The 26359-nt window shown below is 50.9% G+C and overlaps 1 protein-coding gene across 1 annotated transcript in view; it reads right to left on the reverse strand.

The window, feature by feature from the left end:
• LOC116956118 (uncharacterized) overlaps positions 1-24370 on the reverse strand; it is a 35905-nt gene extending 11535 nt beyond the window's left edge. Inside the window, exons 1-3 of the mRNA XM_076053847.1 lie at positions 24177-24370; positions 15449-16053; positions 9925-9982 (exon numbers count right to left, since the gene is read on the reverse strand). Coding sequence (XP_075909962.1) covers positions 9925-9982; positions 15449-15547 — 157 coding nt within the window. The 5' untranslated portion in view covers positions 15548-16053; positions 24177-24370. The remainder of the gene's footprint in view (positions 1-9924; positions 9983-15448; positions 16054-24176) is intronic.
• Between the last annotated feature and the right edge of the window lie 1989 nt (positions 24371-26359).

The following is a 26359-nucleotide window of genomic DNA, read 5'->3' on the forward strand; positions in this document are numbered from 1 at the left end:
TAACCAGCGTGGTGACGTATGGGCTACCTGTAGTGTAACTAGCGTGGTGAGGTATGGGCTACCTGTAGTGTAACTAGCGTGGTGACGTATGGGCTACCTGTAGTGTAACTAGCGTGGTGAGGTATGGGCTACCTGTAGTGTAACTAGCGTGGTGACGTATGGGCTACCTGTAGTGTAACTAGCGTGGTGACGTATGGGCTACCTGTAGCGTAACTAGCGTGGTGACGTATGGGCTACCTGTAGTGTAACTAGCTTGGTGAGGTATGGGCTACCTGTAGCGTAACCAGCGTGGTGAGGTATGGGCTACCTGTAGTGTAACTAGTGTGGTGACGTATGGGCTACCTGTAGTGTAACTAGCGTGGTGACGTATGGGCTACCTGTAGTGTAACTAGCGTGGTGACGTATGGGCTACCTGTAGTGTAACTAGTGTGGTGACGTATGGGCTACCAGTAGTGTAACTAGCGTGGTGACGTATGGGCTACCTGTAGTGTAACTAGCGTGGTGACGTATGGGCTACCTGTAGTGTAACTAGCGTGGTGACGTATAGGCTACCTGTAGTGTAACTAGCGTGGTGAAGTATGGGCTACCTGTAGTGTAACTAGCGTGGTGAGGTATGGGCTACCTGTAGCGTAACTAGCGTGGTGACGTATGGGCTACCTGTAGCGTATCTAGCGTGGTGACGTATGGGCTACCTGTAGCGTAACTAGCTTGGTAACGTATGGGCTACCTGTAGTGTAACTAGCGTGGTGACGTATGGGCTACCTGTAGTGTAACTAGCGTGGTGAGGTATGGGCTACCTGTAGCGTAACTAGCGTGGTGACGTATGGGCTACCTGTAGTGTAACTAGCTTGGTGACGTATGGGCTACCTGTAGCGTAACTAGCGTGGTGACGTATGGGCTACCTGTAGTGTAACTAGCGTGGTGACGTATGGGCTACCAGTAGTGTAACTAGCGTGGTGAGGTATGGGCTACCTGTAGTGTAACTAGCGTGGTGACGTATGGGCTACCTGTAGTGTAACTAGCGTGGTGACGTATGGGCTACCAGTAGTGTAACTAGCGTGGTGACGTATGGGCTACCTGTAGTGTAACTAGCGTGGTGACGTATGGGCTACCTGTAGCGTAACTAGCGTGGTGACGTATGGGCTACCTGTAGTGTAACTAGCGTGGTGACGTATGGGCTACCTGTAGTGTAACTAGCGTGGTGACGTATGGGCTACCTGTAGTGTAACTAGCGTGGTGACGTATGGGCTACCTGTAGTGTAACTAGCGTGGTGACGTATGGGCTACCTGTAGTGTAACTAGCGTGGTGAGGTATGGGCTACCTGTAGCGTAACTAGCGTGGTGACGTATGGGCTACCTGTAGTGTAACTAGCTTGGTGACGTATGGGCTACCTGTAGTGTAACTAGCGTGGTGACGTATGGGCTACCTGTAGTGTAACTAGCGTGGTGAAGTATGGGCTACCTGTAGCGTAACTAGCGTGGTGACCTATGGGCTAGCTGTAGTGTAACTAGCGTGGTGACGTATGGGCTACCAGTAGTGTAACTAGCGTGGTGACGTATGGGCTACCTGTAGTGTAACTAGCGTGGTGACGTATGGGCTACCTGTAGCGTAACTAGCGTGGTGAGGTATGGGCTACCTGTAGCGTAACTAGCGTGGTGACGTATGGGCTACCTGTAGTGTAACTAGCGTGGTGACGTATGGGCTACCTGTAGTGTAACTAGCGTGGTGACGTATGGGCTACCTGTAGTGTAACTAGCGTGGTGACGTATGGGCTACCTGTAGTGTAACTAGCGTAGTGACGTATGGGCTACCTGTAGTGTAACTAGCGTGGTGACGTATGGGCTACCTGTAGTGTAACTAGCGTGGTGACGTATGGGCTACCTGTAGTGTAACTAGCGTGGTGACATATGGGCTACCTGTAGTGTAACTAGCGTGGTGACGTATGGGCTACCTGTAGTGTAACTAGCGTGGTGACGTATGGGCTACCTGTAGTGTAACTAGCTTGGTGAAGTATGGGCTACCTGTAGTGTAACTAGCGTGGTGACCTATGGGCTAGCTGTAGTGTAACTAGTGTGGTGACGTATGGGCTACCTGTAGCGTAACTAGCGTGGTGAAGTATGGGCTACCAGTAGTGTAACTAGTGTGGTGACGTATGGGCTACCTGTAGTGTAACTAGCGTGGTGACGTATGGGCTACCTGTAGCGTAACTAGCGTGGTGACGTATGGGCTACCAGTAGTGTAACTAGCGTGGTGACGTATGGGCTACCTGTAGTGTAACTAGCGTGGTGACGTATGGGCTACCTGTAGTGTAACTAGCGTGGTGACGTATGGGCTACCTGTAGTGTAACTAGCGTGGTGACGTATGGGCTACCAGTAGTGTAACTAGCGTGGTGACGTGTGGGCTACCTGTAGTGTAACTAGCTTGGTGACGTATGGGCTACCTGTAGTGTAACTAGCGTGGTGACGTATGGGCTACCTGTAGTGTAATTAGCTTGGTGACGTATGGGCTACCTGTAGTGTAACTAGCGTGGTGACGTATGGGCTACCTGTAGCGTAACCAGCGTGGTGACGTATGGGCTACCTGTAGCGTAACTAGCTTGGTGAGGTATGGTCACCAGCCGCCTCGGTGGCTTTTTGCCGTAATCGCTGGGATCGGTGAATGAGCGGCAGAGTTGTTCTTATTGTTGTTGTTTTACACTCTTGTATTTAACTTGCCCTCGTCTGTTCATATTTCTGTCGAATTCTCTTGGACGCTGAACATCTTCGGATCTGCGAAGCCTTGACGGGCTGAAACTTTCCACAATGTAGAAAAAAAAACGTGGGTTAATGTGTCGTTAAACCCGCCACCACCCAACACAGCCAATTAGCTAGGCTCGCCACGTAAACAGAACGTGCCAATTCGTTACTAGTGTAGTGTAACAGCGCCGCCTGTTGTCTGGCAACGGCAACTGCGGCGGACGAGCAGGACTCACGCCGGTGAGCACTTACGCGGCGGCGCGTGTCGGCATGGCGGAGGAACTGGGGTCAAGGGTCACAGAAGACCCCGTCTGGAAGCCCCTGGGAGGCGTGGCCAGGGCGGAGCCAGGCCGCGCCTGGGGGCACAAAAGGAGCTGAGAGCGGGAGGCTCAGGGCTGCCGCTCCTGGGAGTCGACTCGTCTCGTCGTCGCCGCCGTCTTCGCTAGACACTGCGCGGCCCGAGAGTTGCCGGCTGTCTCGGTCGGCGCCGTCAGTGTAACGCGATCAGGGTTGCGTCTAGGCTACGCTATACGACTTGGGAGTAGCGAGGGCGAAACCTGTGAACCTGAACGTGTTAATAAAGACGTTGCCTCCTCAAGAACCTTGTCTTCCGCTCCGCTGACACTACACTAGTACAACACTAGTGTAGTGTATAGTGTAGTGTATAGTGTAGTGTATAGTGTAGTGTATAGTGTAGTGTATAGTGTAGTGTATAGTGTAGTGTATAGTGTAGTGTATAGTAGTGTAGTGTATAGTAAAGTGTATAGTAGTGTAGTGTATAGTGAAGTGTATAGTAGTGTAGTGTATAGTAAAGTGTATAGCAGTATAGTGTATAGTAAAGTGTATAGCAGTGTAGTGTATAGTAAAGTGTATAGTATAGTAAAGTGTATAGTTGTGTAGTGTATAGTAAAGTGTACAGCAGTGTAGTGTATAGTAAAGCGTATTTAGTGTAGTGTATAGTAGTGTAGTGTATAGTAGTGTAGTGTATAGTAAAGTGTACAGTAGTGTTGTGTAAAGTGAAGTGTATAGTAGTGTAGTGTATAGTAAAGTGTATAGCAGTGTAGTGTATAGTAAAGTGTATAGTATAGTAAAGTGTATAGTTGTGTAGTGTATAGTAAAGTGTATAGTAGTGTAGTGTATAGTGAAGTGTATAGGGTAGTGTATAGTGAAGTGTATAGTAGTGTAGTGTATAGTGAAGTGTATAGTGAAGTGTATAGCAGTGTAGTGTATAGTGAAGTGTATAGTGTAGTGTATAGTGAAGTGTATAGTGAAGTGTATAGCAGTGTAGTGTATAGTGAAGTGTATAGTAGTGTAGTGTATGGTAGTGTAGTGTATAGTAAAGTGTATAGGGTAGTGTATAGTGAAGTGTATAGGGTAGTGTATAGTGAAGTGTATAGTAGTGCAGTGTATAGTGTAGTGTATAGTGAAGTGTATAGTGTAGTGTATAGTGAAGTGTATAGTAGTGTAGTGTATAGTGAAGTGTATAGTAGTGTAGTGTATAGTAAAGTGTATAGTAGTGTAGTGTATAGTAAAGTGTATAGTAATGTAGTGTATAGTGAAGTGTATAGTAGTGTAGTGTATAGTGAAGTGTATATTGTAGTGTATAATGAGGTGTATAGTAGTGTAGTGTATAATATAGTATACTAGTACAGCACACTGGTTGTGTGCGTCGTAACCCTCCACCACCCGACACGGCCAATCAGTAATTGATTTGTCACGTAGACAAAACGGCAAATAGTTACTAGTATATCGTATAGTTGTATGTGGCTTAGTGTATAGTGTAGTGTATATTAGTGTGTAGTGTATATACTGTTGTATACTACTTCAGCCCACCGGTGTATCGAAGAGTGAATCCGTTTCGCTGGTAATTACATCCAGCGTTTTGGCCGATCTAACCCAAGCACCTTTATTGCGAATTAAATTGGTCGCAAAAGCCGGCACGTTCAACCGAGCGCATGTTATTGTCTGCGCACAGCTAATCCCCATTGACTTAGGCATGCATTTAAACAACGCACCATTCGGCGATTCGCTTCCAAGCAGCTTCAAAGCCTGTGGCTCATCCGAACGGTTCAAAACGATTTTGATTTCCTCTCAATTTCGATTGATCCTCTCACTGAAAATGTCGCACGCGCAGAGTCACTGTCGTCGTCATCGTCGTCGTCGTAACAATTCAAAGATTTTAATTTAAAACAAAGATCAGCGGTCCGGGTCCCGTCGATCCTGCGCCTCTCCGCTCTTTGACGTCTTTTTGTGGGGTTTCGGGATCGGAAAAAAGAATGGGGGCGGCATTCCGGCTGAATTAGGGGGCCGTCCATAAATGACGTCACGCGATTTTGGACGATTTTTGACCCCCCCCCCCCACCTCCTCCTCGTCACACCGCGTCACAAAAAGTCAGACCCCCCCCCCCATCAAATATGACGTCACAAAGCTCTGCCCCCCCCAAAAAAATATATAAAACGTGTTTCAAATCGCTTTAAACTATTGTCATTGTAGTGCGTATTTAATGTGGCGCTGGTACTCCTGATGTTGTAGGAGAAAACATTTATTAAAAAGTCCATTTAATTAAGTAGAACGTGTTGTCTATATTTATTTAAAGTTGCGCATTTTTACGTGACGTCACATTTCTCAAACACCCCCCCCCCTCGTCACACATCGTCACAAATGTCTGACCCCCCCTCCTCCTCCCCCCCCAGGTGCGTGACGTCATTTATGGACGGCCCCTTATCACTGTGTGGGCAGTAACAGCAGCCACATTCTCTAAACGCGTGCTGATGAATGTGGAGGGGAAAACCCCGGTGGAGCCCAGTTGAAAATCCACGCGACCACGAGGAGAGAGAGACACGCAGACTCCAAATATACAGCAGCAGCAGGCGTCAGGGTCGGGATCGAACCCACGACCTCCTGCGTACCAGGCGAGGTAGTTAACATCTCATAGCCACCGTGATGATGATGAGAGAGAGAGAGAGACACGAAAACTCCAAATATATAGCAGGTGTCAGGGTCAGGATTGAACCCACGACCTCCTGTATACCAGGCAAGGTAGTTAACATCTCATAGCCACCTTGATGATGAGAGAGAGAGACACGCAAACTCCAAATATACAGCAGGTGTCAGGGTCACGATTGAACCCACGACCTCTTGTATACCAGGCGAGGTAGTTAACATCTCATAGCCACCTTGATGATGAGAGAGAGAGACACGCAAACTCCAAATATACAGCAGGTGTCAGGGTCGGGATCGAACCCACGACCTCCTGCACACCAGGCGAGGGAGTTGACATCTGGCCACCATGGCGCCAACACATACAGGCGACGTTTCAGGCAATGCCCCTTCTTCATTTGAACTTAAACAACTTCAGAAGAGCCACACGTACATTTATATGCCAAGAAGAAGGGCCATTGCCTGAAACGTCGCCTATGAAATGTTTTTTTTTTAATCCTTGGAAGGCCACACCGTGTTACATTATTGACATGGGACGTGTTGAGTTTATTTGTTTCATGTTGTTTGTGCTTTTGCACCACTGCCAACGCAGCAGCGTCACCAAATAATGTATGTTTATTGAAGTTATTCTTAGCTCTTTCGGTAAAGTCACGTTGAAGGGAAACAATAAAATAATAAAATATATATAAAACAACATAAAATATAGATTGTTTTATATATATTTTATTATTTTATTGTTTCCCTTCAACGTGACTTTACCGAAAGAGCTAAGAATATGAATTACTGCAGTCACAAAGCTTTAAATCAAAATGTATATTGAAGTTATTGCGCACCGTACGTAGCCAACTGTGCTAAATGGAGGTGCGAAGAGAGGGGGAAGGATACCAAACTAAACAGATTTCGATTTAAAGCTTTCGTGACTGCAAGGATTCATCTTCTTTGGTTCTTTCGGTAAAGTCACCACGTAGAATGAGAATAAAATAATAAATTGATAAAATAAAATAACACAATAAAATTCTCACGACGTTTCGGCCACAACACAAGCGGCCTTCATCAGGTGAAGGGACGAGACTGTCTGGAGAATGTCTGGAGGACAGCGCTTTTTCGCTCCAGCGCTGTCCTCCAGACAGTCTCGTCCCTTTACCTGATGAAGGCCCCTTGTGTTGTGGCCGAAACGTCGTGAGAATATTATTGTGTTATTTTATTTTATCAATTTATAATTTTATTCTCATTCTACGTGACTTTACCGAAAGAACCAAAGAAGATGAAACTAAACAGACATGCAAATCAGCTCTAAATAAATGAGTTCTCGCTCTACATTCCTTGAAAGTGCCAGAAGCTCCGAGTGGCTTGCTAATGTCGCAACGTGTTGTAGGTATCCCCGTGCAAAGAGGTTGGTAGATGCCGGGTGGATCCCATCGTGTGCCCACAGGTTGGTAGATGCCGGGTGGATCCCATCGTGTGCCCACAGGTTGGTAGATGCCGAGTGAATCCCATCGTGTACCCACGGGTTGGTAGATGCCGAGTGAATCCCATCGTGTGCCCACAGGTTGGTAGATGCCGGGTGAATCCCATCGTGTACCCACGGGTTGGTAGATGCCGGGTGGATCCCATCGTGTGCCCACAGGTTGGTAGATGCCGGGTGAATCCCGTCGTGTGCGTGGTGCCCACAGTGCACAAGGAGCGTCACCCCCCATCACCCACGCCCTCCCCCCACCCACCCACCCAGCCCCCCCCCCTCCCACCCACTGCGAACTCTTTCTGAGTTTGCACAACGCCGTGCAAATCCGGGGGCGTTTGACGGAACATTCAAGGGACCTCGGTTGAGGTTTTTTTTTTTTAACAGCCCTGGTCTGTCCAGTTTGGCAACCCCAGACAATATGTGGTGCGGTTGGTTGTCAGTGTGGATGGCCGGATCGGCGTGGGTGATGCTTCAATGTACAGGGGTTTTGTGATATATAATGTGATATATGTCACACTATTATAAACTACGCTGTACACTACACTATAAACTACACTACGCTGTACACTACATTCTGCACGACTATACACTACAACTATTGTGCACTACTATACACTACAACTTTAATGCACTACTATTACACTACAACTATTGTGTACTACTATACACTACAACTGTGATACACTACTATACACTATAACTATGATACACTACTATACACTACAACTATAATACACTACTATACACTACAACTGTGATACACTACTATACACTACAACTATGATGTACTACTATACACTACAACTATGATACACTACTATATACTACAACTATGATGTACTACTATACACTACAACTATTGTGCACTACTATACACTACAACTATGATACACTACTATACACTACAACTATGATACACTACTATACACTACAACTATGATGCACTACTATACACTACAACTATTGTGCACTACTATACACTACAACTATTGTGCACTACACTACAACTATGATGTACTATTATACACTACAACTATGATACACTACTATACACTACAACTATTATACACTACTATACAGTACACTACAACTATGATGCACTACTATACACTACAACTATGATACACTACTATACACTACAACTATTGTGCACTACTATACACTACAACTATTGTGCACTACTATACACTACAACTATGATGTACTACTATACACTACGACTGTGATACACTACTATACACTACAACTATTGTGTATTACTATACACTACAACTATGATACACTACTATACACTACAACTATTGTGTACTACTATACACTACAACTATGATACACTACTATACACTACAACTATGATACACTACTATACACTACAACTATTGTGTACTACTATACACTACAACTATGATACACTACTATACACTACAACTATTGTGCACTACTATACACTACAACTATTGTACACTACTATACACTACAACTATGATACACTACTATACACTACAACTATTGTACACTACTATACACTACAATTATGATGTACTACTATACACTACAACTATCGTGCACTACTATACACTACAACTATGATACACTACTATACAGTACACTACAACTATGATGCACTACTATACACTACAACTATGATACACTACTATACACTACAACTATTATGCACTACTATACACTACAATTTTGATACACTACTATACACCACAACTATGATACACTACAACTATTGTGTACTACTATACACTACAACTATTGTGCACTATATATTCTTGATTCTTTCGGTAAAGCCACGTATAATGGAAACAATAAAATAATAAAAATATAAAACAATAAAATTCTCACGACGTTTCGACTGCAACACAAGCAATCATCATCAGGTTTGAAAACCACAGCAAGAAATTTTGACAAAAGTGGCGTTTTTTTAACGTTAGCACCACGGAGAGCGATTTGACAGTTTGTTCAGATGGACGAGTCCATCTATGTTCGGAAAAGAGGAGGGGGGACACGAAAAAATAATTGATGCGGTCTGAAAGCCACCGTAAGCGTGATCAATCAATTAAGACCCGAAATGGTTTATCAAATCCTTCCAATGATTGCTAAGCCAGAATCCATCTTCTCGGTTGAAATTGTCTCTGTGTTTGTATATGTGGATAGCCTCGTGAACGAATCTCTCATGGTAGCCAGATGGCTTTGCAGCTGCGCTGCGCTACGAACCCGGCAATCCGGGTTCGATTCCCGCTCACGGCCAACACCGGTGACGATTATCTTAACCGGTAACCTGGGCCTCCCCTAGGTCGACTCAGCCTCAAATGAGTGCCCGGTGCGATGTGCAAAACATCGCCGCTAGGGAGACAAAGGCGGCCGGGCGTGGTGTTGCTCCACCCCCCCTCCCCCCTCGTGTGCCGTGCCGGCCTTAATAGGTGCTCGCTAACAACACTTGCCCCTACAGTCTGTCACAGGCTACACGGGGGATCTTTGTCTTTGTTTCTATTCCTGTCAAGAACCGCGTGGATGAACAACGTCGCGTGGATGAACGCGGAGCGGCGACCAGCCACGTTCACTGCTCTGGGGAAGCGGTGAACGTGGCTCAGCAAGTCGAGGGATTTGCTGGTGGGGGTGGTGGGGGGGGGTGATGGGGGGGGTGGGGGGGGTGGTGGGGGGTGGTGGTGGTGGGGGGGGGTGGTGGGGGGGGGTGGTGGGGGGGGTGGTGGTGGGGGGGGGTGGTGGGGGTGGGCACGAGTGGACACGCGCGGCAGTGAGTTCAGGACTCACCTGCAGTGCTGGGATGAGCCGGAGACTTTGAATTGGATTCGGCTTTGTGCTCGATGTCCTGAATCGAACAACAGAGACGCGTGAACAAGCAGGGATGGTCGTGGTGATCATCGTCATCATCATCATCACCACCCGTGGGGAGGAATTCCCAGCATCGACGGAGGAATCCCACCCCCCCACATCGATGTGTGTACTGTGTACGTGTGTACTGTGTACGTGTGTACTGTGTACGTGTGTACTGTGTACGTGTGTACTCTGTGTGTACTGTGTACGTGTGTACTGTGTACGTGTGTACTGTGTACGTGTGTACTGTGTGTGTGTACTATGTGTGTGTACTGTGTACGTGTGTACTGTGTACGTGTGTACTGTGTGTGTACTGTGTACTGTGTGTACTGTGTGTGTACTGTGTACGTGTGTACTGTGTACGTGTGTACTGTGTGTGTGTACTGTTTGTGTGTACTATGTGTGTCTACTGTGTACGTGTGTACTGTGTGTGTACTGTGTGTGTGTACTGTGTACGTGTGTACTGTGTGTGTGTACTGTGCACATGTGTACTGTGTGTGTACGGTGTACTGTGTGTGTACTCTGTGTGTGTACTGTGTGTGTGTACTGTGTACGTGTGTACTATGTGTGTGTACTGTGTGTGTGTACTGTGTACGTGTGTACTATGTGTGTGTACTGTGTGTGTGTACTGTGTACGTGTGTACTGTGTGTGTGTACTGTGTACTTTGTGTGTGCACTGTGTACGTGTGTACTGTGTGTGTACTGTGTGTGTACTGTGTGTGTGTACTGTGTACGTGTGTACTGTGTGTGTGTACTGTGCACATGTGTACTGTGTGTACGGTGTACTGTGTGTGTACTCTGTGTGTGTACTGTGTACGTGTGTACTGTGTGTGTGTACTGTGTACGTGTGTACTATGTGTGTACTGTGCACGTGTGTGCTGTGCACGTGTGTACTATGTGTGTGTACTATGTGTGTGTACTGTGTGTGTGTACTGTGTACGTGTGTACTGTGTGTGTACTGTGTACTTTGTGTGTGCACTGTGTACGTGTGTACTGTGTGTGTACTGTGTGTGTACTGTGTACGTGTGTACTGTGTGTGTGTGTACTGTTTGTGTGTACTATGTGTGTGTACTGTGTGCGTGTGTACTGTGTGTGTTCTGTGCACATGTGTACTGTGTGTGTACGGTGTATTGTGTGTGTACTGTGTGTGTACTGTGTACGTGTGTACTGTGTGTGTGTACTGTGTACGTGTGTACTGTGTGTGTGCACTGTGTACGTGTGTACTGTGTGAGTGCACTGTGTACGTGTGTACTGTGTGTGTGCACTGTGTACGTGTGTACTGTGTGTGTGCTGTGTACGTGTGTACTGTGTGTGTACTGTGTGTGTGCACTGTGTACGTGTGTACTGTATACGTGTGTACTGTGTGTGTCTACTGTGTACGTGTGTACTGTGTGTACTGTGTACTGTGTACGTGTGTACTGTGTGTGTGTGTACTGTGTACGTGTGTACTGTGTACGTGTGTACTGTGTACCTGTGTACTGCGTGTGTACTGTGTACGTACTGTGTGTGTGTACTGTGTGCGTGTGTACTGTGTGTACTGTGTGTGTACTGTGTACTGTGTGCGTGTACTGCGTGTGTACTGTGTGTGTACGTGTGTACTGTGTACGTGTGTACTGTGTGTGTGCATTGTGTACGTGTGTACTGTGTGTGTGTACTGTGTGTGTACTGTGCACGTGTGTACTGTATGTGTGTACTGTGTGCATGTGTACTGTGTGTGTGTACTTTGTGCGTGTGTACTTTGTGTGTGTACTGTGTGCATGTGTAGTTATCTGATGAAAGTTGCAAGCGAGTATTTCATCATCGCTTGCGGCTGGGGTTGGCATCGTCCCCCACTCCTCCTGATGTCGAGGGTAAATGGGCGAGGTTTAGGACTGTGACTCATGCAGCTGCAATGGCTGCTTTGGGTACGCGGTCCAGACCTCCCCAGAGACCCTGGCTGACAGAGGAGGTGTTCAGGATGGTTGAGAAAAAGCGACAGGCCCACTGTAATCGGCTACAGAATCCCACGTCAGAGAATGAGGAGGCATACCGCAGCCTTCGCTCGGAGGTTCGTAGAGCCGTGAGGCACTGCAGGGATGGGTAGTGGTCGCGGGTTGCTGAGAAGATGGAGTCTGCCTCAGTGGCCCGCGATCACAAATCACTATTTAACTCCATCAAAAAATTAACCTGCAGCGCCACACCTATTACCATCATTAGGGGAAAAAACGGTGATCCAATCTCCGACCCCCAGGAACAGGTTTGCAGATTTGCTGAGCATTTCTGTGAGGTCCTGGGGGAGGGGAAATCCCTCAGCCAGGAAAATATCTTGGCATAAAGTGGGGATGACCCTGCTGAGGCTGCAGTGCCTCAAATACTGGAAGAAGTCACCCCCTGTGAGTGGCTGGCTGAAGTACCATCTGTTGAGGAAGTACTGAAGGCGATCTGGAGTCTGAGACCAGGAAAGACACCGGGCAGAGATGATCTCCCAAACGAAATGCTGAGGGAGGGTGGCGTTTGTGCACAGACTGCCCTATATGACATCATAACAACAGTCTGGACCATTGGACGGGTTCCGCAGGATTGGAAGGATGCCCTGGTGGTCCGCACAGACTGTAACAACTGTAACAACTACAGGGGCATCTCACTCCTCAGTGTGCCGGGAAAGGTCCTGGCAAGGATTATTCAACATCGCCTTGCCAGGCACGCTGAGGAGAGGCTTGCGGAGCCCCAATGCGGTTTCAGGAAAGGGTGGTCCTGCACAGATGCCATATTTTCTGTCCGTTTGCTACAGCAGAGGTGTAGAGAATTCCAGCAAGACCTACATCTCTGCTTTATTGACCTGGTCAAGGCCTATGATACCATCAGTAGGCCTGGGCTCTGGGTTGTTCTTCGTGCTTTTGGAGTCCCTGACCCTCTGCTCACGATCATTAAGGACCTTCATGATGGTGAGCGGGCCCGTATAAAACTACATGTACACTTTGGGGTGCGACAGGGATGTCCTTTGGCTCCCACATTATTTAACATCTATTTTGACCACGTAGTTCGTGAAGCCTTCAATAGCTGTACCGGGGGAATCTCCATATGGTACAGATATAATGGGAGGCTGATCGATGCCCGGGTGCGGCCAAGGGATGGCCCCCTATTGCACAACCACGTTATGTATGCCGATGATTTGGTAATAGTTGCTCATTCAGAGGAGGAGTTGGAGACGCTGCTGCTGAGACTGGAGCGTGCCACTAAGAGATGGGGCCTTACCATCAGTCCCACCAAAACTAAGCACCTGCCTGGGTATTTTGTACCATCGGACACTCCACCCCCACAACTCCCAATCGGTGATGGGGCAGTTGTGGAGAGAGTGGAGAGTTTCCCATACCTGGGCAGCGTGCTTATGACTGGCTCCAGTTTAACAGCAGAGGTCTCACTCCGAATCAGTCTAGCGGCAATATCTTTTCATCGGTTGCGTAACGCTGTGTGGAAGCTACCTGGTCTGTCACTCTGCACTAAGCTTCAGGTCTTCTCGGCCACGGTCATTCCCTCCCTTCTCTACGCTTGCGAAACGTGGACCCCCCTAATAGAACATCTTCGCCGGTTAGAAACATTTAGGCTAGCCTGCCTACGACCATCCTGGGTTTAAGCAGGCTGGATTGTGTGAGGAGCTCACAAATCCTTGAAAGATCTGGGCACGGTCCCATCGGTGAGCTCCTCCGGCAGGCAAGGCTGCGTTGGCTGGGTCATGTAGCCCGCATGCCCAGCCACTGTATGCCGAAACAGCTTTTGTCCGGCCGGATCGAGGGGGCTAAACGGGCGCGGCACGGGCTATTGAAGAGATGGAGTGATGTGGTACAGGAAGACGTGGAGCTGAGTGGACTTGCCGATGACTCGTACCAGCGGTGTCAAGATCGGCCTCTGTGTAGGAGGCTCGTGAAGGATGCTACTGGGCAGTTGGAGGCAGTCGCCCTCCAACAACAACGGAGGGCGGAGGAGCGACGCTCACAACAACGAGCGGAGCGCCGTGTGGCTAAAGCACATCAGGTTGGCACAGTAGGGGGCACAGGTGGTGCATCAGCCAGCCATCTCAGTCAGTCGACCCGTGGCACCTGGGTCTGCCCCGTGACCTCCTGCCAGGGGGCGTTCGACACTTCACGTGACCTCAAGGTGCACATGGCCTGGCACAAGCGTCGTGGTGATGTCACCGCCACTTAGTGGCGAATGGCGGTTGTTGTTGTCGTGTGTAGTGTACCGTGTGTGTGTACTGTGTGTGTGTACCGTGTGTGTACTGTGTATGTGTGTACTGTGTGTGTACTGTGTATATGTGTACTGTGTGAGTGTACTGTGTATTTGTGTACTGTGTGAGTGTACTGTATGTGTGCACTGTGATACACAGAGACTCATGAAAGACACCAACCACAGCATTGTGAGTGTGTGCCATACAAGCCACACGATGGGCCACACAGTACAACCCATAGAGACCCACAGAGATACACAGAGACTCATACTGGTAGGAACCTCCTGGTTACACCAGCCCACAGGGGATTATTGTGTCCGTCCATCCGTCGTGCATCCAAAAATGGGAGGGATGGGGCTGGGTGGAGAGGGGAGGGTGGGGAGGGAGGGGCTGGGTATGGAGGGTGGGGCTGGGTGGGGAGGGGAGGGTGAGGAGGGGCTGGGTGGGGAGGGAGGGGCTGGGTGGGGAGGGGCTGGGTAGGGAGGGGCTGGGTGGGGAGAGGAGGGTGGGGAGGGGCTGGGTGAGGAGGATGGGGCTAGGTGGGGGGTGGGAGGGAGGGGTGGGGCTGGGTGGGGAGGGGCTGGTCACCCCGTGGTGCCCTTATAAAACTCAACGTTTAACCTACTCACGCCGGCTTGTGCCCGCCCTCACAGTCGGGCATATTTGTGGAATACACCACGTGGTGCCGCCGTTGACCCTGGCCATTGACCGATCAACCCAACGTTCCTACCAGCTCCCCCCGCAGGAATGTGTTTGATGACACCAGCCACAGCATTGTGTGTGCCATGCAAGCCACACGATAGACCACACAGTACAACAATGTGGGCTTCAGTGGAGGAGGAACAGCAAAACGACACGAACTCTCTCCCTCACGAAGCCCTCTCGTCGTGGTTAGCAGCAGACTTCTCAACGTTGAACACATTGATGGTGGTGGTGGTGATGATGATGATGGTAGTGGTGGTGTTGGTGGTGATGATGGTGGTGATGATGATCGTGGTGGTGGTGGTGATGTTGATGATAGTGGCAACGGTGGTGGTGATGATGATAGTGGTGGTAATGATGTTGATGATCGTCGTGGTGGTGGTGGTGGTGATGATAATGATGATAGTGGCGATGTGGTGGTGATGATAATAGTGGTGGTAATGATGTTGATGATCGTGGTGGTGGTGGAGATGCTGTTGATGATCCTGGTGGTGGTGGTGATAATGATGAGCATGGTGGTGGTGATGATGATAGCGGTGACGGTGAACATCTGACCGGATGCTTGCGGTTCTCGTTCTGCTGGTACGAGTTGAGAACGATGCCCGGCGGCTGCTCCTGCACATCCTCTTCCGGCTTCGCCTCCGTGTTGCCCATAGAGATGAGGAGGAGCCCAGGGGTAGAGATGAGGAGGAGCCCACGGGGTAGATGGAGATGAGGAGGAGCCCAGGGGTAGAGATGAGGAGGAGCCCAGGGGTAGAGATGAGGAGGAGCCCACGGGGTAGATGGAGATGAGGAGGAGCCCAGGGGTAGAGATGAGGAGGAGCCCACGGGGTAGATGGAGATGAGGAGGAGCCCAGGGGTAGAGATGAGGAGGAGCCCAGGGATAGAGATGAGGAGGAGGAGCCCAGGGATAGAGATGAGGAGGAGGAGCCCAGGGGTAGAGATGAGGAGGAGGAGCCCAGGGGTAGAGATGAGGAGGAGGAGCCCAGGGGTAGAGATGAGGAGGAGCCCAGGGGTAGAGATGAAGAGGAGGAGGAGCCCAGGGGTAGAGATGAGGAGGAGCCCGGGGATAGACGGAGATGAGGAGGAGCCCGGGGATAGACGAGGGCGAGGAGGGCAGCGGCGGCCGCGTCCCGCCACGTGCAGTGTGTGGCTCGCGCCTGGGAGGAAGGAGACAAACGGCATCATCGACTCCTCCTCCTCCTCGTCGTCGTCGGCTCATCGTCGTCGACTCATCGTCATCGAGCAAAGCGGACTCTCGCGCTCTCGAGCGCACACGTCCGACCGTGCGTCGGAGAATCAATTGTTCCCATAACCACCGGGTTATGTTGGGGGGAACGTGTCCCCGGCGTCGACAAGGTTGTGCGAGCGTCGAAGGAACAGGCGAAACCAATCCTTTCCACGATGGAGCCATCACCTCTCTCGAATCGTGGACAAGACCTGGAAGAACGGTGCGCCCACAAAGGGGGGTGGAACAACGCGGGCGCCCGGAATAATGAAAACGCCTCGATGGAGACCCTCCAAACATTCTTGCATGGACATTCCTCCTCCTTCTGGCCATCGTCCGCATCATCGGAACGTCAACAGCAGGCCGTGAGCGCACTCCTCCCTGATGAATATGGACAATTAAAGACCGGAGCCTCACCCCAGCTGTTTGGTTCTTTCGGTAAAGTCACCACGTAGAAGGGAAACAATAAAATAATAAATAAAAATATATAAAACAATTAAATTCTCAAGACGTTTCGACTGCAACACAAGCAATCGTCATCAGGTGTGAAAACCGTAGCAAGAAATTTTGAAAAAAGTGGCGGGTTTTTTCTGTTTCAAACTTTCTTGCTGTGGTTTTCACACCTGATGACGATTGCTGCTTGTGTTGCAGTCAAAATGTCGAGATAATTTTATTGTTTTATATATTTTTTATTATTTTATTGTTTCCCTTCTACGTGACTATATCCGAAAGAACCAAGAATATGAATCCCTGCAGTCACGAAAGCTTTAAATCTAAATTAAAAGCAATGCTCTGTTTTATTTTCTTTTATTTTCTACCCACGTGACTTTACCGAAAGCACCAAAGAGCATGGATTTCTGCAGTCACGAAAGCTTCAAATCAAGATTGAACTGGGGCCAAAGTGGCGCGCGATTGTGGCCACGTGACCCAAACTGTGGACCCATCTCGTAAACCCATAAGAGACAGAAATAGATACACAGAGACTCATAGAGATGCAGACTCATCGAGATGCGTATTGATACTCACAGGGACCCGTAGAGATACATTAAAGACCTACGCCACCGTGGTGCGATTGTGGCCACGTGACCCAAACGTTGCACCGTCCAGTGAAGCCATAGAGACCCCCCCCCCCCCCCACAGAGACACATGGAGATGCATTAAAGACAGGCCAATCGACATCACTGTGGTCTGCGCTGCTTCAACGGAGGAGGAACAGCGGACACGATCTCTGTGTCTCTCTCTCTGCTGAAGTCCTCTCGTCGTGGCCAGCAGCAACAGCAGCAGGAGACCTCCACATATCTATGTATGTGTCTCTGTGCCAAACACAGAGACACATACATAGATATACACAGATACACATAGACATACACAGAGACACAGAGACATACACAGGGACACACAGAGTATACACAGAGACACACAGAGCACATACACAGAGACACACAGAGTATACACAGAGACACACAGAGTATACACAGAGTATACACAGAGACACACAGAGTATACACAGAGTATACACAGAGACACACAGAGCACATACACAGAGACACATAGACATACACAGAGACACACAGAGCACAAACAGACCCATAGAGATGCAACAAATACGAGCCACAGTGGTGGGACTGTGGCCATGCAACCCAAGATGTGCACCACATAGTGAACCCACAGAGACCCCATAGAGACCCCCCACAGAGACACATGGAGATACATTGAAGAGAGGCCAGTCAACAACGCTGTGGTAGTCTGCGTTCCTGCAACAGAGGAGGAGGATGAGGAGGAGTAGCGACACGAGACGAACTATCTCTCTCTCTGCTGAAGCCGTCTCGTCTTGGCCAGCAGCAGCAACAGCGGATCTCGATATCGGCATCGAGCTCCTGAACATGTTGCTGCTGTTGCTGCTGTTGCTGCTGCTGCCACCATATGCAAGAGTAGAAGGGAGCTCTTGCCAGTCTCCCCCGTACTTTCACGAGCATTCGGGAATGCGCTCGTGCTGTTCCTGCTGTTCCAAACGTCAAGCCGGGGGTCGGAAATTCCACATTCCTGCGGCAGGACACACGCCGTGTCGCAACCAGAATGATTCGTTTCGGAATGCTGTAGGATTGTAGCTTCGCATCCATGCCCCCTGGGCGTATCGCATCGCCCAACTCTGATGTGTGAGCTGTAACTCTTAAAATAGATTCGGGGGCATACGCCTATCGCACTGCTATTTCTACATATATATGACAACATCAATGCCTCGAGTTTTCTGGCTGGCTACTGACCGGGATCCTCTGCAGCCCACCAGAAACTCCGCTGTTAGTTGTGGCTGTGGGTCGTTGGAATTCCCCAACTCGCTGTCATTTGTGGCCAGGTCGCTTCTGAAAAAAAAAACTTAAGTTAACGCCTCACCGAAGCGCCCCGTTCCCACATCCAAGTCCGCAGTAGTTTGCTGTGATGTTGCCGTGCCGAATCCCAAGTGAGTCATTTTGCAGGAGCAAATGTTTCGAATGTTGGCCGCATTTGGACCCGGGACCCCGACCAACGGTGGCCTCCTCGTTTCGAGTAAACCGGACGTAGAATTCTACGATTATATCCCCCCCCCCCCACCCCCCTAGCATTGAGATTATTTACATTACTTTAAGTGCTATCAATGTCAAAAATGGATGGGCCACTTTGCTGTGGGTGCCCGTCCTTGCCATCGAAACTAGAGCTGTCATTTGTGGCCAGGTCGCTTCTGAACGATAAGTCAATACCTGAGTGGGCTCTGCCTGGTATTTGTTGTATTTGTACGTGTTTGAGTGGTTTGTTTACCTTTCTTCTACGTTGCACTCCGATCGTGTTTGTGTAACTGTCGTTGTAACGTTCGGTGACGAAAGAGCTTTATAGCTCATCGGATTCTTCCTGCAGTCGAACTAAATAAAACATTCTGAACTGGCGAGAAGGGATTTTCCGTGTGATGAAAATAAAAATGAACATTTCTCAGTCGGCCGAAGTCTATTTACAAAAGTGTGCAGGATGCTGCATGCTGGCACTGCCGGTGCCGGTTGAATCTCGTGCGGGGCCTGTAGCATGATGTTATAAAGGGGCCCTAAATTTAAAAAATACACGAAAATATGAAAACACAAATGTTTTACTTGCGTAGTAAAGTTATTGTAAATTTTTCATTTGCTGTACAGCCAGATAATACGACAAACCGCTAACCTTAAACACCCAGTCGTTCGTAAAAGTTGAAGGCGGTATAGTACTACAGTAATAGAGCAAGCGCAGAATCACCGAACCGGAATTGACAGCTTGAAAGCGTTTAGCGCGGGGCCCTTGGGAGCGCGGGGCCTTGAGAGTGGGGGGCCTTGAGAGTGGGGGGCCCTTGAGAGTGCGGGGGCCTTGAGAGTGGGGGGCCCTTGAGAGTGCGGGGCCCTTGAGAGCGCGGGGCCCTTGGGAGTGCGGGGCCTTGAGAGTGGGGGGCCCTTGAGAGCGCGGGGCCCTTGAGAGCGCGGGGCCCTTGAGAGCGCGGGGCCCTTGAGAGCGCGGGGCCCTTGAGAGCGCGGGGCCCTTGAGAGCGCGGGGCCCTTGAGAGTGCGGGGCCCTTGAGAGCGCGGGGCCCTTGAGAGCGCGGGGCCCTTGAGAGCGCGGGGCCCTTGAGAGCGCGGGGCCCTTGAGAGTGCGGGGGCCTTGAGAGCGCGGGGGCCTTGAGAGTGCGGGGCCCTTGAGAGCGCGGGGGCCTTGAGAGCGCGGGGCCCTTGAGAGCGCGGGGGCCTTGAGAGTGCGGGGCCCTTGAGAGTGCGGGGCCCTTGAGAGCGCGGGGCCCTTGAGAGCACGGGGCCCTTGAGAGCGCGGGGCCCTTGAGAGCGCGGGGCCCTTGAGAGCGCGGGGCCCTTGAGAGCGCGGGGCCCTTGAGAGCGCGGGGCCCTTGAGAGTGCGGGGGCCTTGGGAGCGTGGGGGCCTTGGGAGCACGGGGCCCGTAACATGTGCAACTACTTTTGCTACGAGGATAATCTGGCACGGGGCTGCTACCGCGACAATGAAGTTGGGCACAGCCAACACCACGCGCCAGATCTCCGCACACATCGATGTCCTGCCCGCCACCAAGAAACGCAGGCGCCAACGTTGTCCCGTGCGTGCTGTTCCGGATCAAACCCCAGGGCACCTGGGACCCGCCAGGGGCGGCCTCTCGACTCGGGGCTGTCCGAGGTCGAACCGTCCAATCTGTCCCCGACCACCCCCCAAGACCCCCCAAGGGCAGATCTCGGATGAGGTGGGTGGGGGGGGGTGGTTTTGGTAAACTGGGAAATATTTTAAGCCCTATTTTTTCCGTTCGATGTGTTTTTAAGGCGTGTTATTTTTTTTTTTAAACGGAGGCATGATTATTCCGGTTTGTCCGTACATCTGTCCCAATTGATGTTTCTGAAATCAGATAAAATAGAGACGACGTGTTCAGAAATATATTTGTCCACGACAGCTCGAGGATTTTTCAGCCCGATTTACGGTCTTTTTTTGTTGTTGCGGGAGATAAAATATTTTACTTTAATTACAGGGGCGGAGCCAGGGGGGGGGGGTGACAGGGGTGACATTCTGCTGTGTAAGTGTACGACACTCGGTCTGGCGGACTCCGTGCAACTGCATTGTCAGAGTGTGTCCGCCAAACCGATGGCGTCTACTAGTTCAACAGCCTGACTCTCTAATCATTCTTGAAATTAACATCCTGGCTCCGCTCCTGCTTTAATACATTCTCAGAAATGTTAAGAAAATAGGAATTATTATTCATATTCCCTCTGTACGTGCACGGGAATTGAAATAATGACACATTCTTTATTTTTTTGTATATTTTTTTAGCTTGGCGCACTAGGCGACTGCCCTGGTTCACCGACACGGACGGGCTACCCCTGGATGCACCACCACCAATAACAACAACAACAACCCCCATTCGCCACTAAGTGGTGGTGATGTCACCACGGCGCTTGTGCCAGGCTATGTGCACGTGGAGGCCACGTGAAGTGTCGAACGCCTGCTGGCAGGAGGTCACGGGGGCAGACCCAGCAGGTGCCACGGGTCGACTGACTGAGATGACTGAGGTGACTGTCCGATGCACCACCTGTGCCCTCTTCTGTGCCAACTTGCGGTGCTTTATCCACCCGACGCTCCGCTCGTTGTTGTGAGCGTCGCTCATCCGCCCCCCTCCGTTGTTGCTGGAGGGCGACTGCCTCCAACTGCCCAGTAGCGTCCTTCACGAGCCTCCTACACAGAGGCCGATCTTGACACCGCTGGTACCAGCCATCGGCAAGTCCACTCAGCTCCACGTCCTCCTGTACCACATCACTCCATCACCACCACTACCCCCTCTACCCCCCCCCCCCGATCCGGGTCAAACGTGATTCACTTCAAACAATGACAGACCTAATGGGTCGTTGCAAGCGAGAGAGACAGGGAGTGGTTGGTGAATAGTTTCGACACGCAGGCTTGAACTCTCCCTGTCCCATGGGGCGATGATTTTTGGACAGAAACTGGCTCGTGTTTAAACCCCAAAGTGATCCCCCTGGATAAGGGGCCTCCCTTGCCAGTATCAAAACACAAGAATAGGTGTTACCCTTTCTGGCAATAAAACAGTTGTGTTAAGATGTTAAGATCCCATGATGTAGCTGCTCAACCCCGAGCTCTCAATGCCCTGACAGTGGCATTGTCTTAGTGCTGTTCGCCTGTTTGGCGTCGTCCTCTGGTCTAACGCTGTTAGTGAGACTAGGCTCTAAAGAAAGCTGTCTCTGGTGTGGACCAATCAGTGAACATGCACATACAAAAGTATGTGCATGTTCACCACAAGTATATGTGGTTAATGCAGACATGATTCGTTGCAAAAGTTTTCAGTTTGGTATTTTGACATCTTAACACAACTTTCTTTAAGAGCTCTTTCGGTCATTTTTTCTGACCACAGCACGCTGAGACTCGAGGCTAATTTTATTTTTCACCTACGTGACTTTACCGAAAGAACCAAAGAGTATGGATCATTGCAGTCACGAAAACTTCAAATCTAGAATTGGAATTGTCCTCTTTTGTGTGATTCGCGTTGTCCCTCGCCCGCCCGCACCTCCGTTGAACAAGGGTTGGCTTGCTTACGGTTGCGAAAGAAGTTCACCGTGCAAAAGTCAACACGTGCCATTCATAAATTAAAAAAAAATCAAACACGTTCATATTTGCTGCTGCTGCTGCTGTTGCGGTTTCATTGGCTGTCGTGCACAGGCGGCGACTGACAATGAAGATTTATAATCGCGTGTGTGTGTGCGCGAGTGTGTGCCCTTAAAAATAGATATTTAATCGGCGGCATTTCGTGAAATGTCCTTTATTCATAGCGCGTGTATTGACGAATGCGCTATGAAGAAGGACCAGTGGGCAAAAAAAAAAATAGGTCGATAGTTTTTATTTTATATCTTGCGCCTTTTTTTACGGCAGTGTTATGGAGATGGTGTCGAAGTTATTCATAAAATAGAAGGATTTCTTCGGCGCTATCGTTCGTATGCATTGGCAGACCGCACTATAATCTGAGGTGCGGAGCGGGAAGGATAACACACTGAACACAAGACGACGTTCTAGCGCAGGGCTCTGATGAAGGAAGACGCCGAGGTAATCACAGACAGCCTGCGGCATCGCAGGACGTGGCGGTGTTGCGCCCTGTGGTGTTAGTCTGCTTCTGATTCTGTGACTCATCTCAAAGCCACATCAAACCACAAGACGACGTTCTAGCGCAGGGCTCTGATGAAGGAAGACGCCGAGGTAATCACAGACAGCCTGCGGCATCGCAGGACGTGGCGGTGTTGCGCCCTGTGGTGTTAGTCTGCTTCTGATTCTGTGACTCATCTCAAAGCCACATCAAACCACAAGACGACGTTCTAGCGCAGGGCTCTGATGAAGGAAGACGCCGAGGTAATCACAGACAGCCTGCGGCATCGCAGGACGAGGCGGTGTTGCGCCCTGTGGTGTTAGTCTGCTTCTGAATCTGTGACTCATCTCGATCCACCACCGCGTCTTCAACCCTCGGTCTGCCTCTACTCCTTTCCGAACCCGACACGGGGGGAGCATCCCCACGGGCCCTTCTCAGACCATAACGTCGAAACAATCATCTATACGGTACGACAATAGCGTAACACAACGCCGTACGTTGCGAGTGAAGGGGCCCTAGATTTTCACGCGAAAGAGACAGCCTGAAAGCCCGGATAATATTCTTGCCCGCGTGAACTACACTATTAATGGGGTTACAGGTAAAGGGACGAATAATCCTTTCAACTTGTAAGGCACAACGGTGCTCGCTCGCTCGCTCTCTCTCTCTGTCGGAGAGAAACGACGACTCGGAGGTGCCTGTAGGACAGAACCACGGACGAGCAGAGAAGGCCGATGCAAAATTCCTCCCCAAGCTCTGCGATCCTCTATACATCGTGAAGGTGTTGCCGGCCGACTAACGAGTGCTTACACGTGCAAGGAAACCGGAGCACCCGGAGAAAATCCAACGCGTGCGAGGGGGCAACGCTCTATCCCCATCGTACAGATGGAACAGGTGGAGTGGAAATATTTGCTCTACCGCCTTATCCCGGCGAGCCAGGGGCTATGACATCTGCGACGACGCACGGTGACAACTTTGTTTGAATGACCAGGAAGAGAGAGGGAGAGAGAGAAAAAAAGAGAAAACAGCTCGCGAATTTAAAATTTAAAAAAAACATCCCACAGGGTTGGGTGTTACGACTTAAATAAAGTGATGAGTAACATTAGTCAGAATGTTAACAACACTTGCACGTTCAAAGCACAGCAACACCAACGTCGCGTTAGCGTCTGTTCCAAACCAAAGATTGAGTACGCTGATACGATGGCTTTTTGTATCAGCTGGGTGTATGTCCGCGACGTTAACACTTCCACATTAATGTCAGCGCCCAACCAAAGTTGTAACAACAGTGGACACCTAAGGGCTATCTGTCCATGGATCGTGATGATGATGATGACCCACCCAGAGACAGCCTGCACAACGGCGGACGCCGTAGAAAAAGTTGAACCCGGACCGCGGAGGAAAGGTTCCAAACGCAATCGAGTGACCGGTACCTTGGGTTAAAGATGCCGACTCTGTTGGTTAAGGTGGCAGGCGGGTCGAACACCTTGGATGGGATGACTCTCAACACCTGACGGGGTCGGTGGCCAGAAGGAGCAGCTCGCTCGCCATCGGTGCCAAACCTCGGGTGACGAAGGTTGTGCCTCGCCCCTTCGTGTGTAGAGAGAGAACACGTGGCCAGCTATCATTACACACCCCCGACGCCCACCGCCTTCCCCGTCACAGCCGCACCCAGTGCCACCTCCCAACCACCACCCTCCACCACCACCCCACCCTCCACCACCACCACCACCACCCTCCACCCCACCACCACCACAACACCCTCATCCACCACCTCCTCCACCACCCACCCACCACCATCCACCCACCCTCCCTCACCATCCACCCACCCTCCCTCACCATCATCCACCCTCCCCTCACCATCCATCCCACCCACCCTCCTCTCCCACCCACCCTCCTCCTCCCCCACCCACCCACTCTCCTCCACCCACCCACCACCCTCCTCCTCCACCCACCACCCTCCACCACCCACCCACCCCCCCTCCACCACCACCCACCCCACCCCTCCACCACCACCCACCCACCCTCCACCACCACCCACCCACCCTCCACCACCACCCACCCACCCTCCACCACCACCCACCCTCCACCATCCACCCACCCTCCCCCATCCACCCACCCTCCACCACCATCCACCCTCCACCACCACCCACCCTCCCTCACCATCCACCCACCCTCCCTCACCATCCACCCACCCTCCCTCACCATCCACCCACCCTCCCTCACCATCCACCCACCCTCCCTCACCATCCACCCACCCTCCCTCACCATCCACCCACCCTCCCTCACCATCCACCCCCCTCCCTCACCATCCACCCACCCTCCCTCACCATCCACCCACCACCCTCCTCCACCACCCACCCACCCCCCTCCCTCCCACCCCCCACCCACCCACCATCCTCCTCCACCCACCCCCCACCCCACCTCCACTCACCACCCACCTCCACCACCCACCTCCACTCATCCTCCACCACCCTCCTCCACCACCACCACCCACCCTCTTCACCACCCACCCTCCTACACCACCCACCCTCCTCCACCCACCCACCCACTCTCCTCCACCACCTACCACTATTCAACCCACCACCCTCCACCACCCACCTCCACCACCCTTCACCCCACCACCCTCCACCCACCCACCACCCTCCACCACCCTCCTCCACCACCACCACCCACCCTCTTCCACCACCCACCCCTCCACCACCCACCCTCTTCCACCACCCACCCTCCACCACTCACCCACCCTCCCACCACCCTCCACCACCCTCCTCCTCCACCACCACCACCCACCTTCCACCACCCATCCACCCTCCACCACCCACCCTTCACCCACCACCCTCCACCACCCTCCACCACCCTCCTCCTCCACCACCCACCCTCTTCCACCACCCACCCTCCACCACCCATCCACCTTCCACCACCCTCCTCCACCCACCCACCCACTCTCCTCCACCACCTACCACCCTTCACCCACCACCCACCACCCTCCACCACCCACCCTCGTCCTCCACGCTTGAACCCAGGTCAGTACAGTATTGCCAAATCCTCAAAGTGGAAAATTGCCCAAACAAAAGATCAAAGTTTCCGAAATATAAAAAAAAAAGTTTTGCCAAAAGTCACCGGGTGACTCTGGCACGGCGCTAGGCGGCGCGTTTCGTCGCTCGTTGCAAAAGGGGGTTCCCGGTTCGAATCGGCCAGGCCGCCCTGATTAATCAGAATATTTATTAAGACTGCAGGAGGAATCCGATGAGCACGGGGTAAGAACATTACAACAGTTACACAAACACGATAGGAGTGCAATGTAGAAGGTAAATAAACCACCCAAACGTAGAAATACAACTAAACCCCCCCCCCCCCCATCCTAGCAGGCAGAAGCCACTGGTCACAAATGACAGCTCTAGTTTTCGATGGCAAGGACCCGCACCCACAGCAAAGGGGCCCATCCATTTTTGATATATAAAGCACCCAAAGCAATGTAAATAATCTCAACGCTAGGGTGGGGGGGGAGGTGTAATCGTAGAATTCTACGTCCGGCTTACTCGAAACGAGGAGGCCACCGTGGGTCGGGGTCCCGGGTCCAAATGCGGCCAACATTCGAAACATTTGCACCTGCAAA

Source organism: Petromyzon marinus, chromosome 63, assembly GCF_048934315.1.
Source record: "Petromyzon marinus isolate PM22_M1 ecotype Great Lakes invasive population chromosome 63, UKy_Petmar_22M1.pri1.0, whole genome shotgun sequence".
Lineage (NCBI taxonomy): Eukaryota > Metazoa > Chordata > Hyperoartia > Petromyzontiformes > Petromyzontidae > Petromyzon > Petromyzon marinus.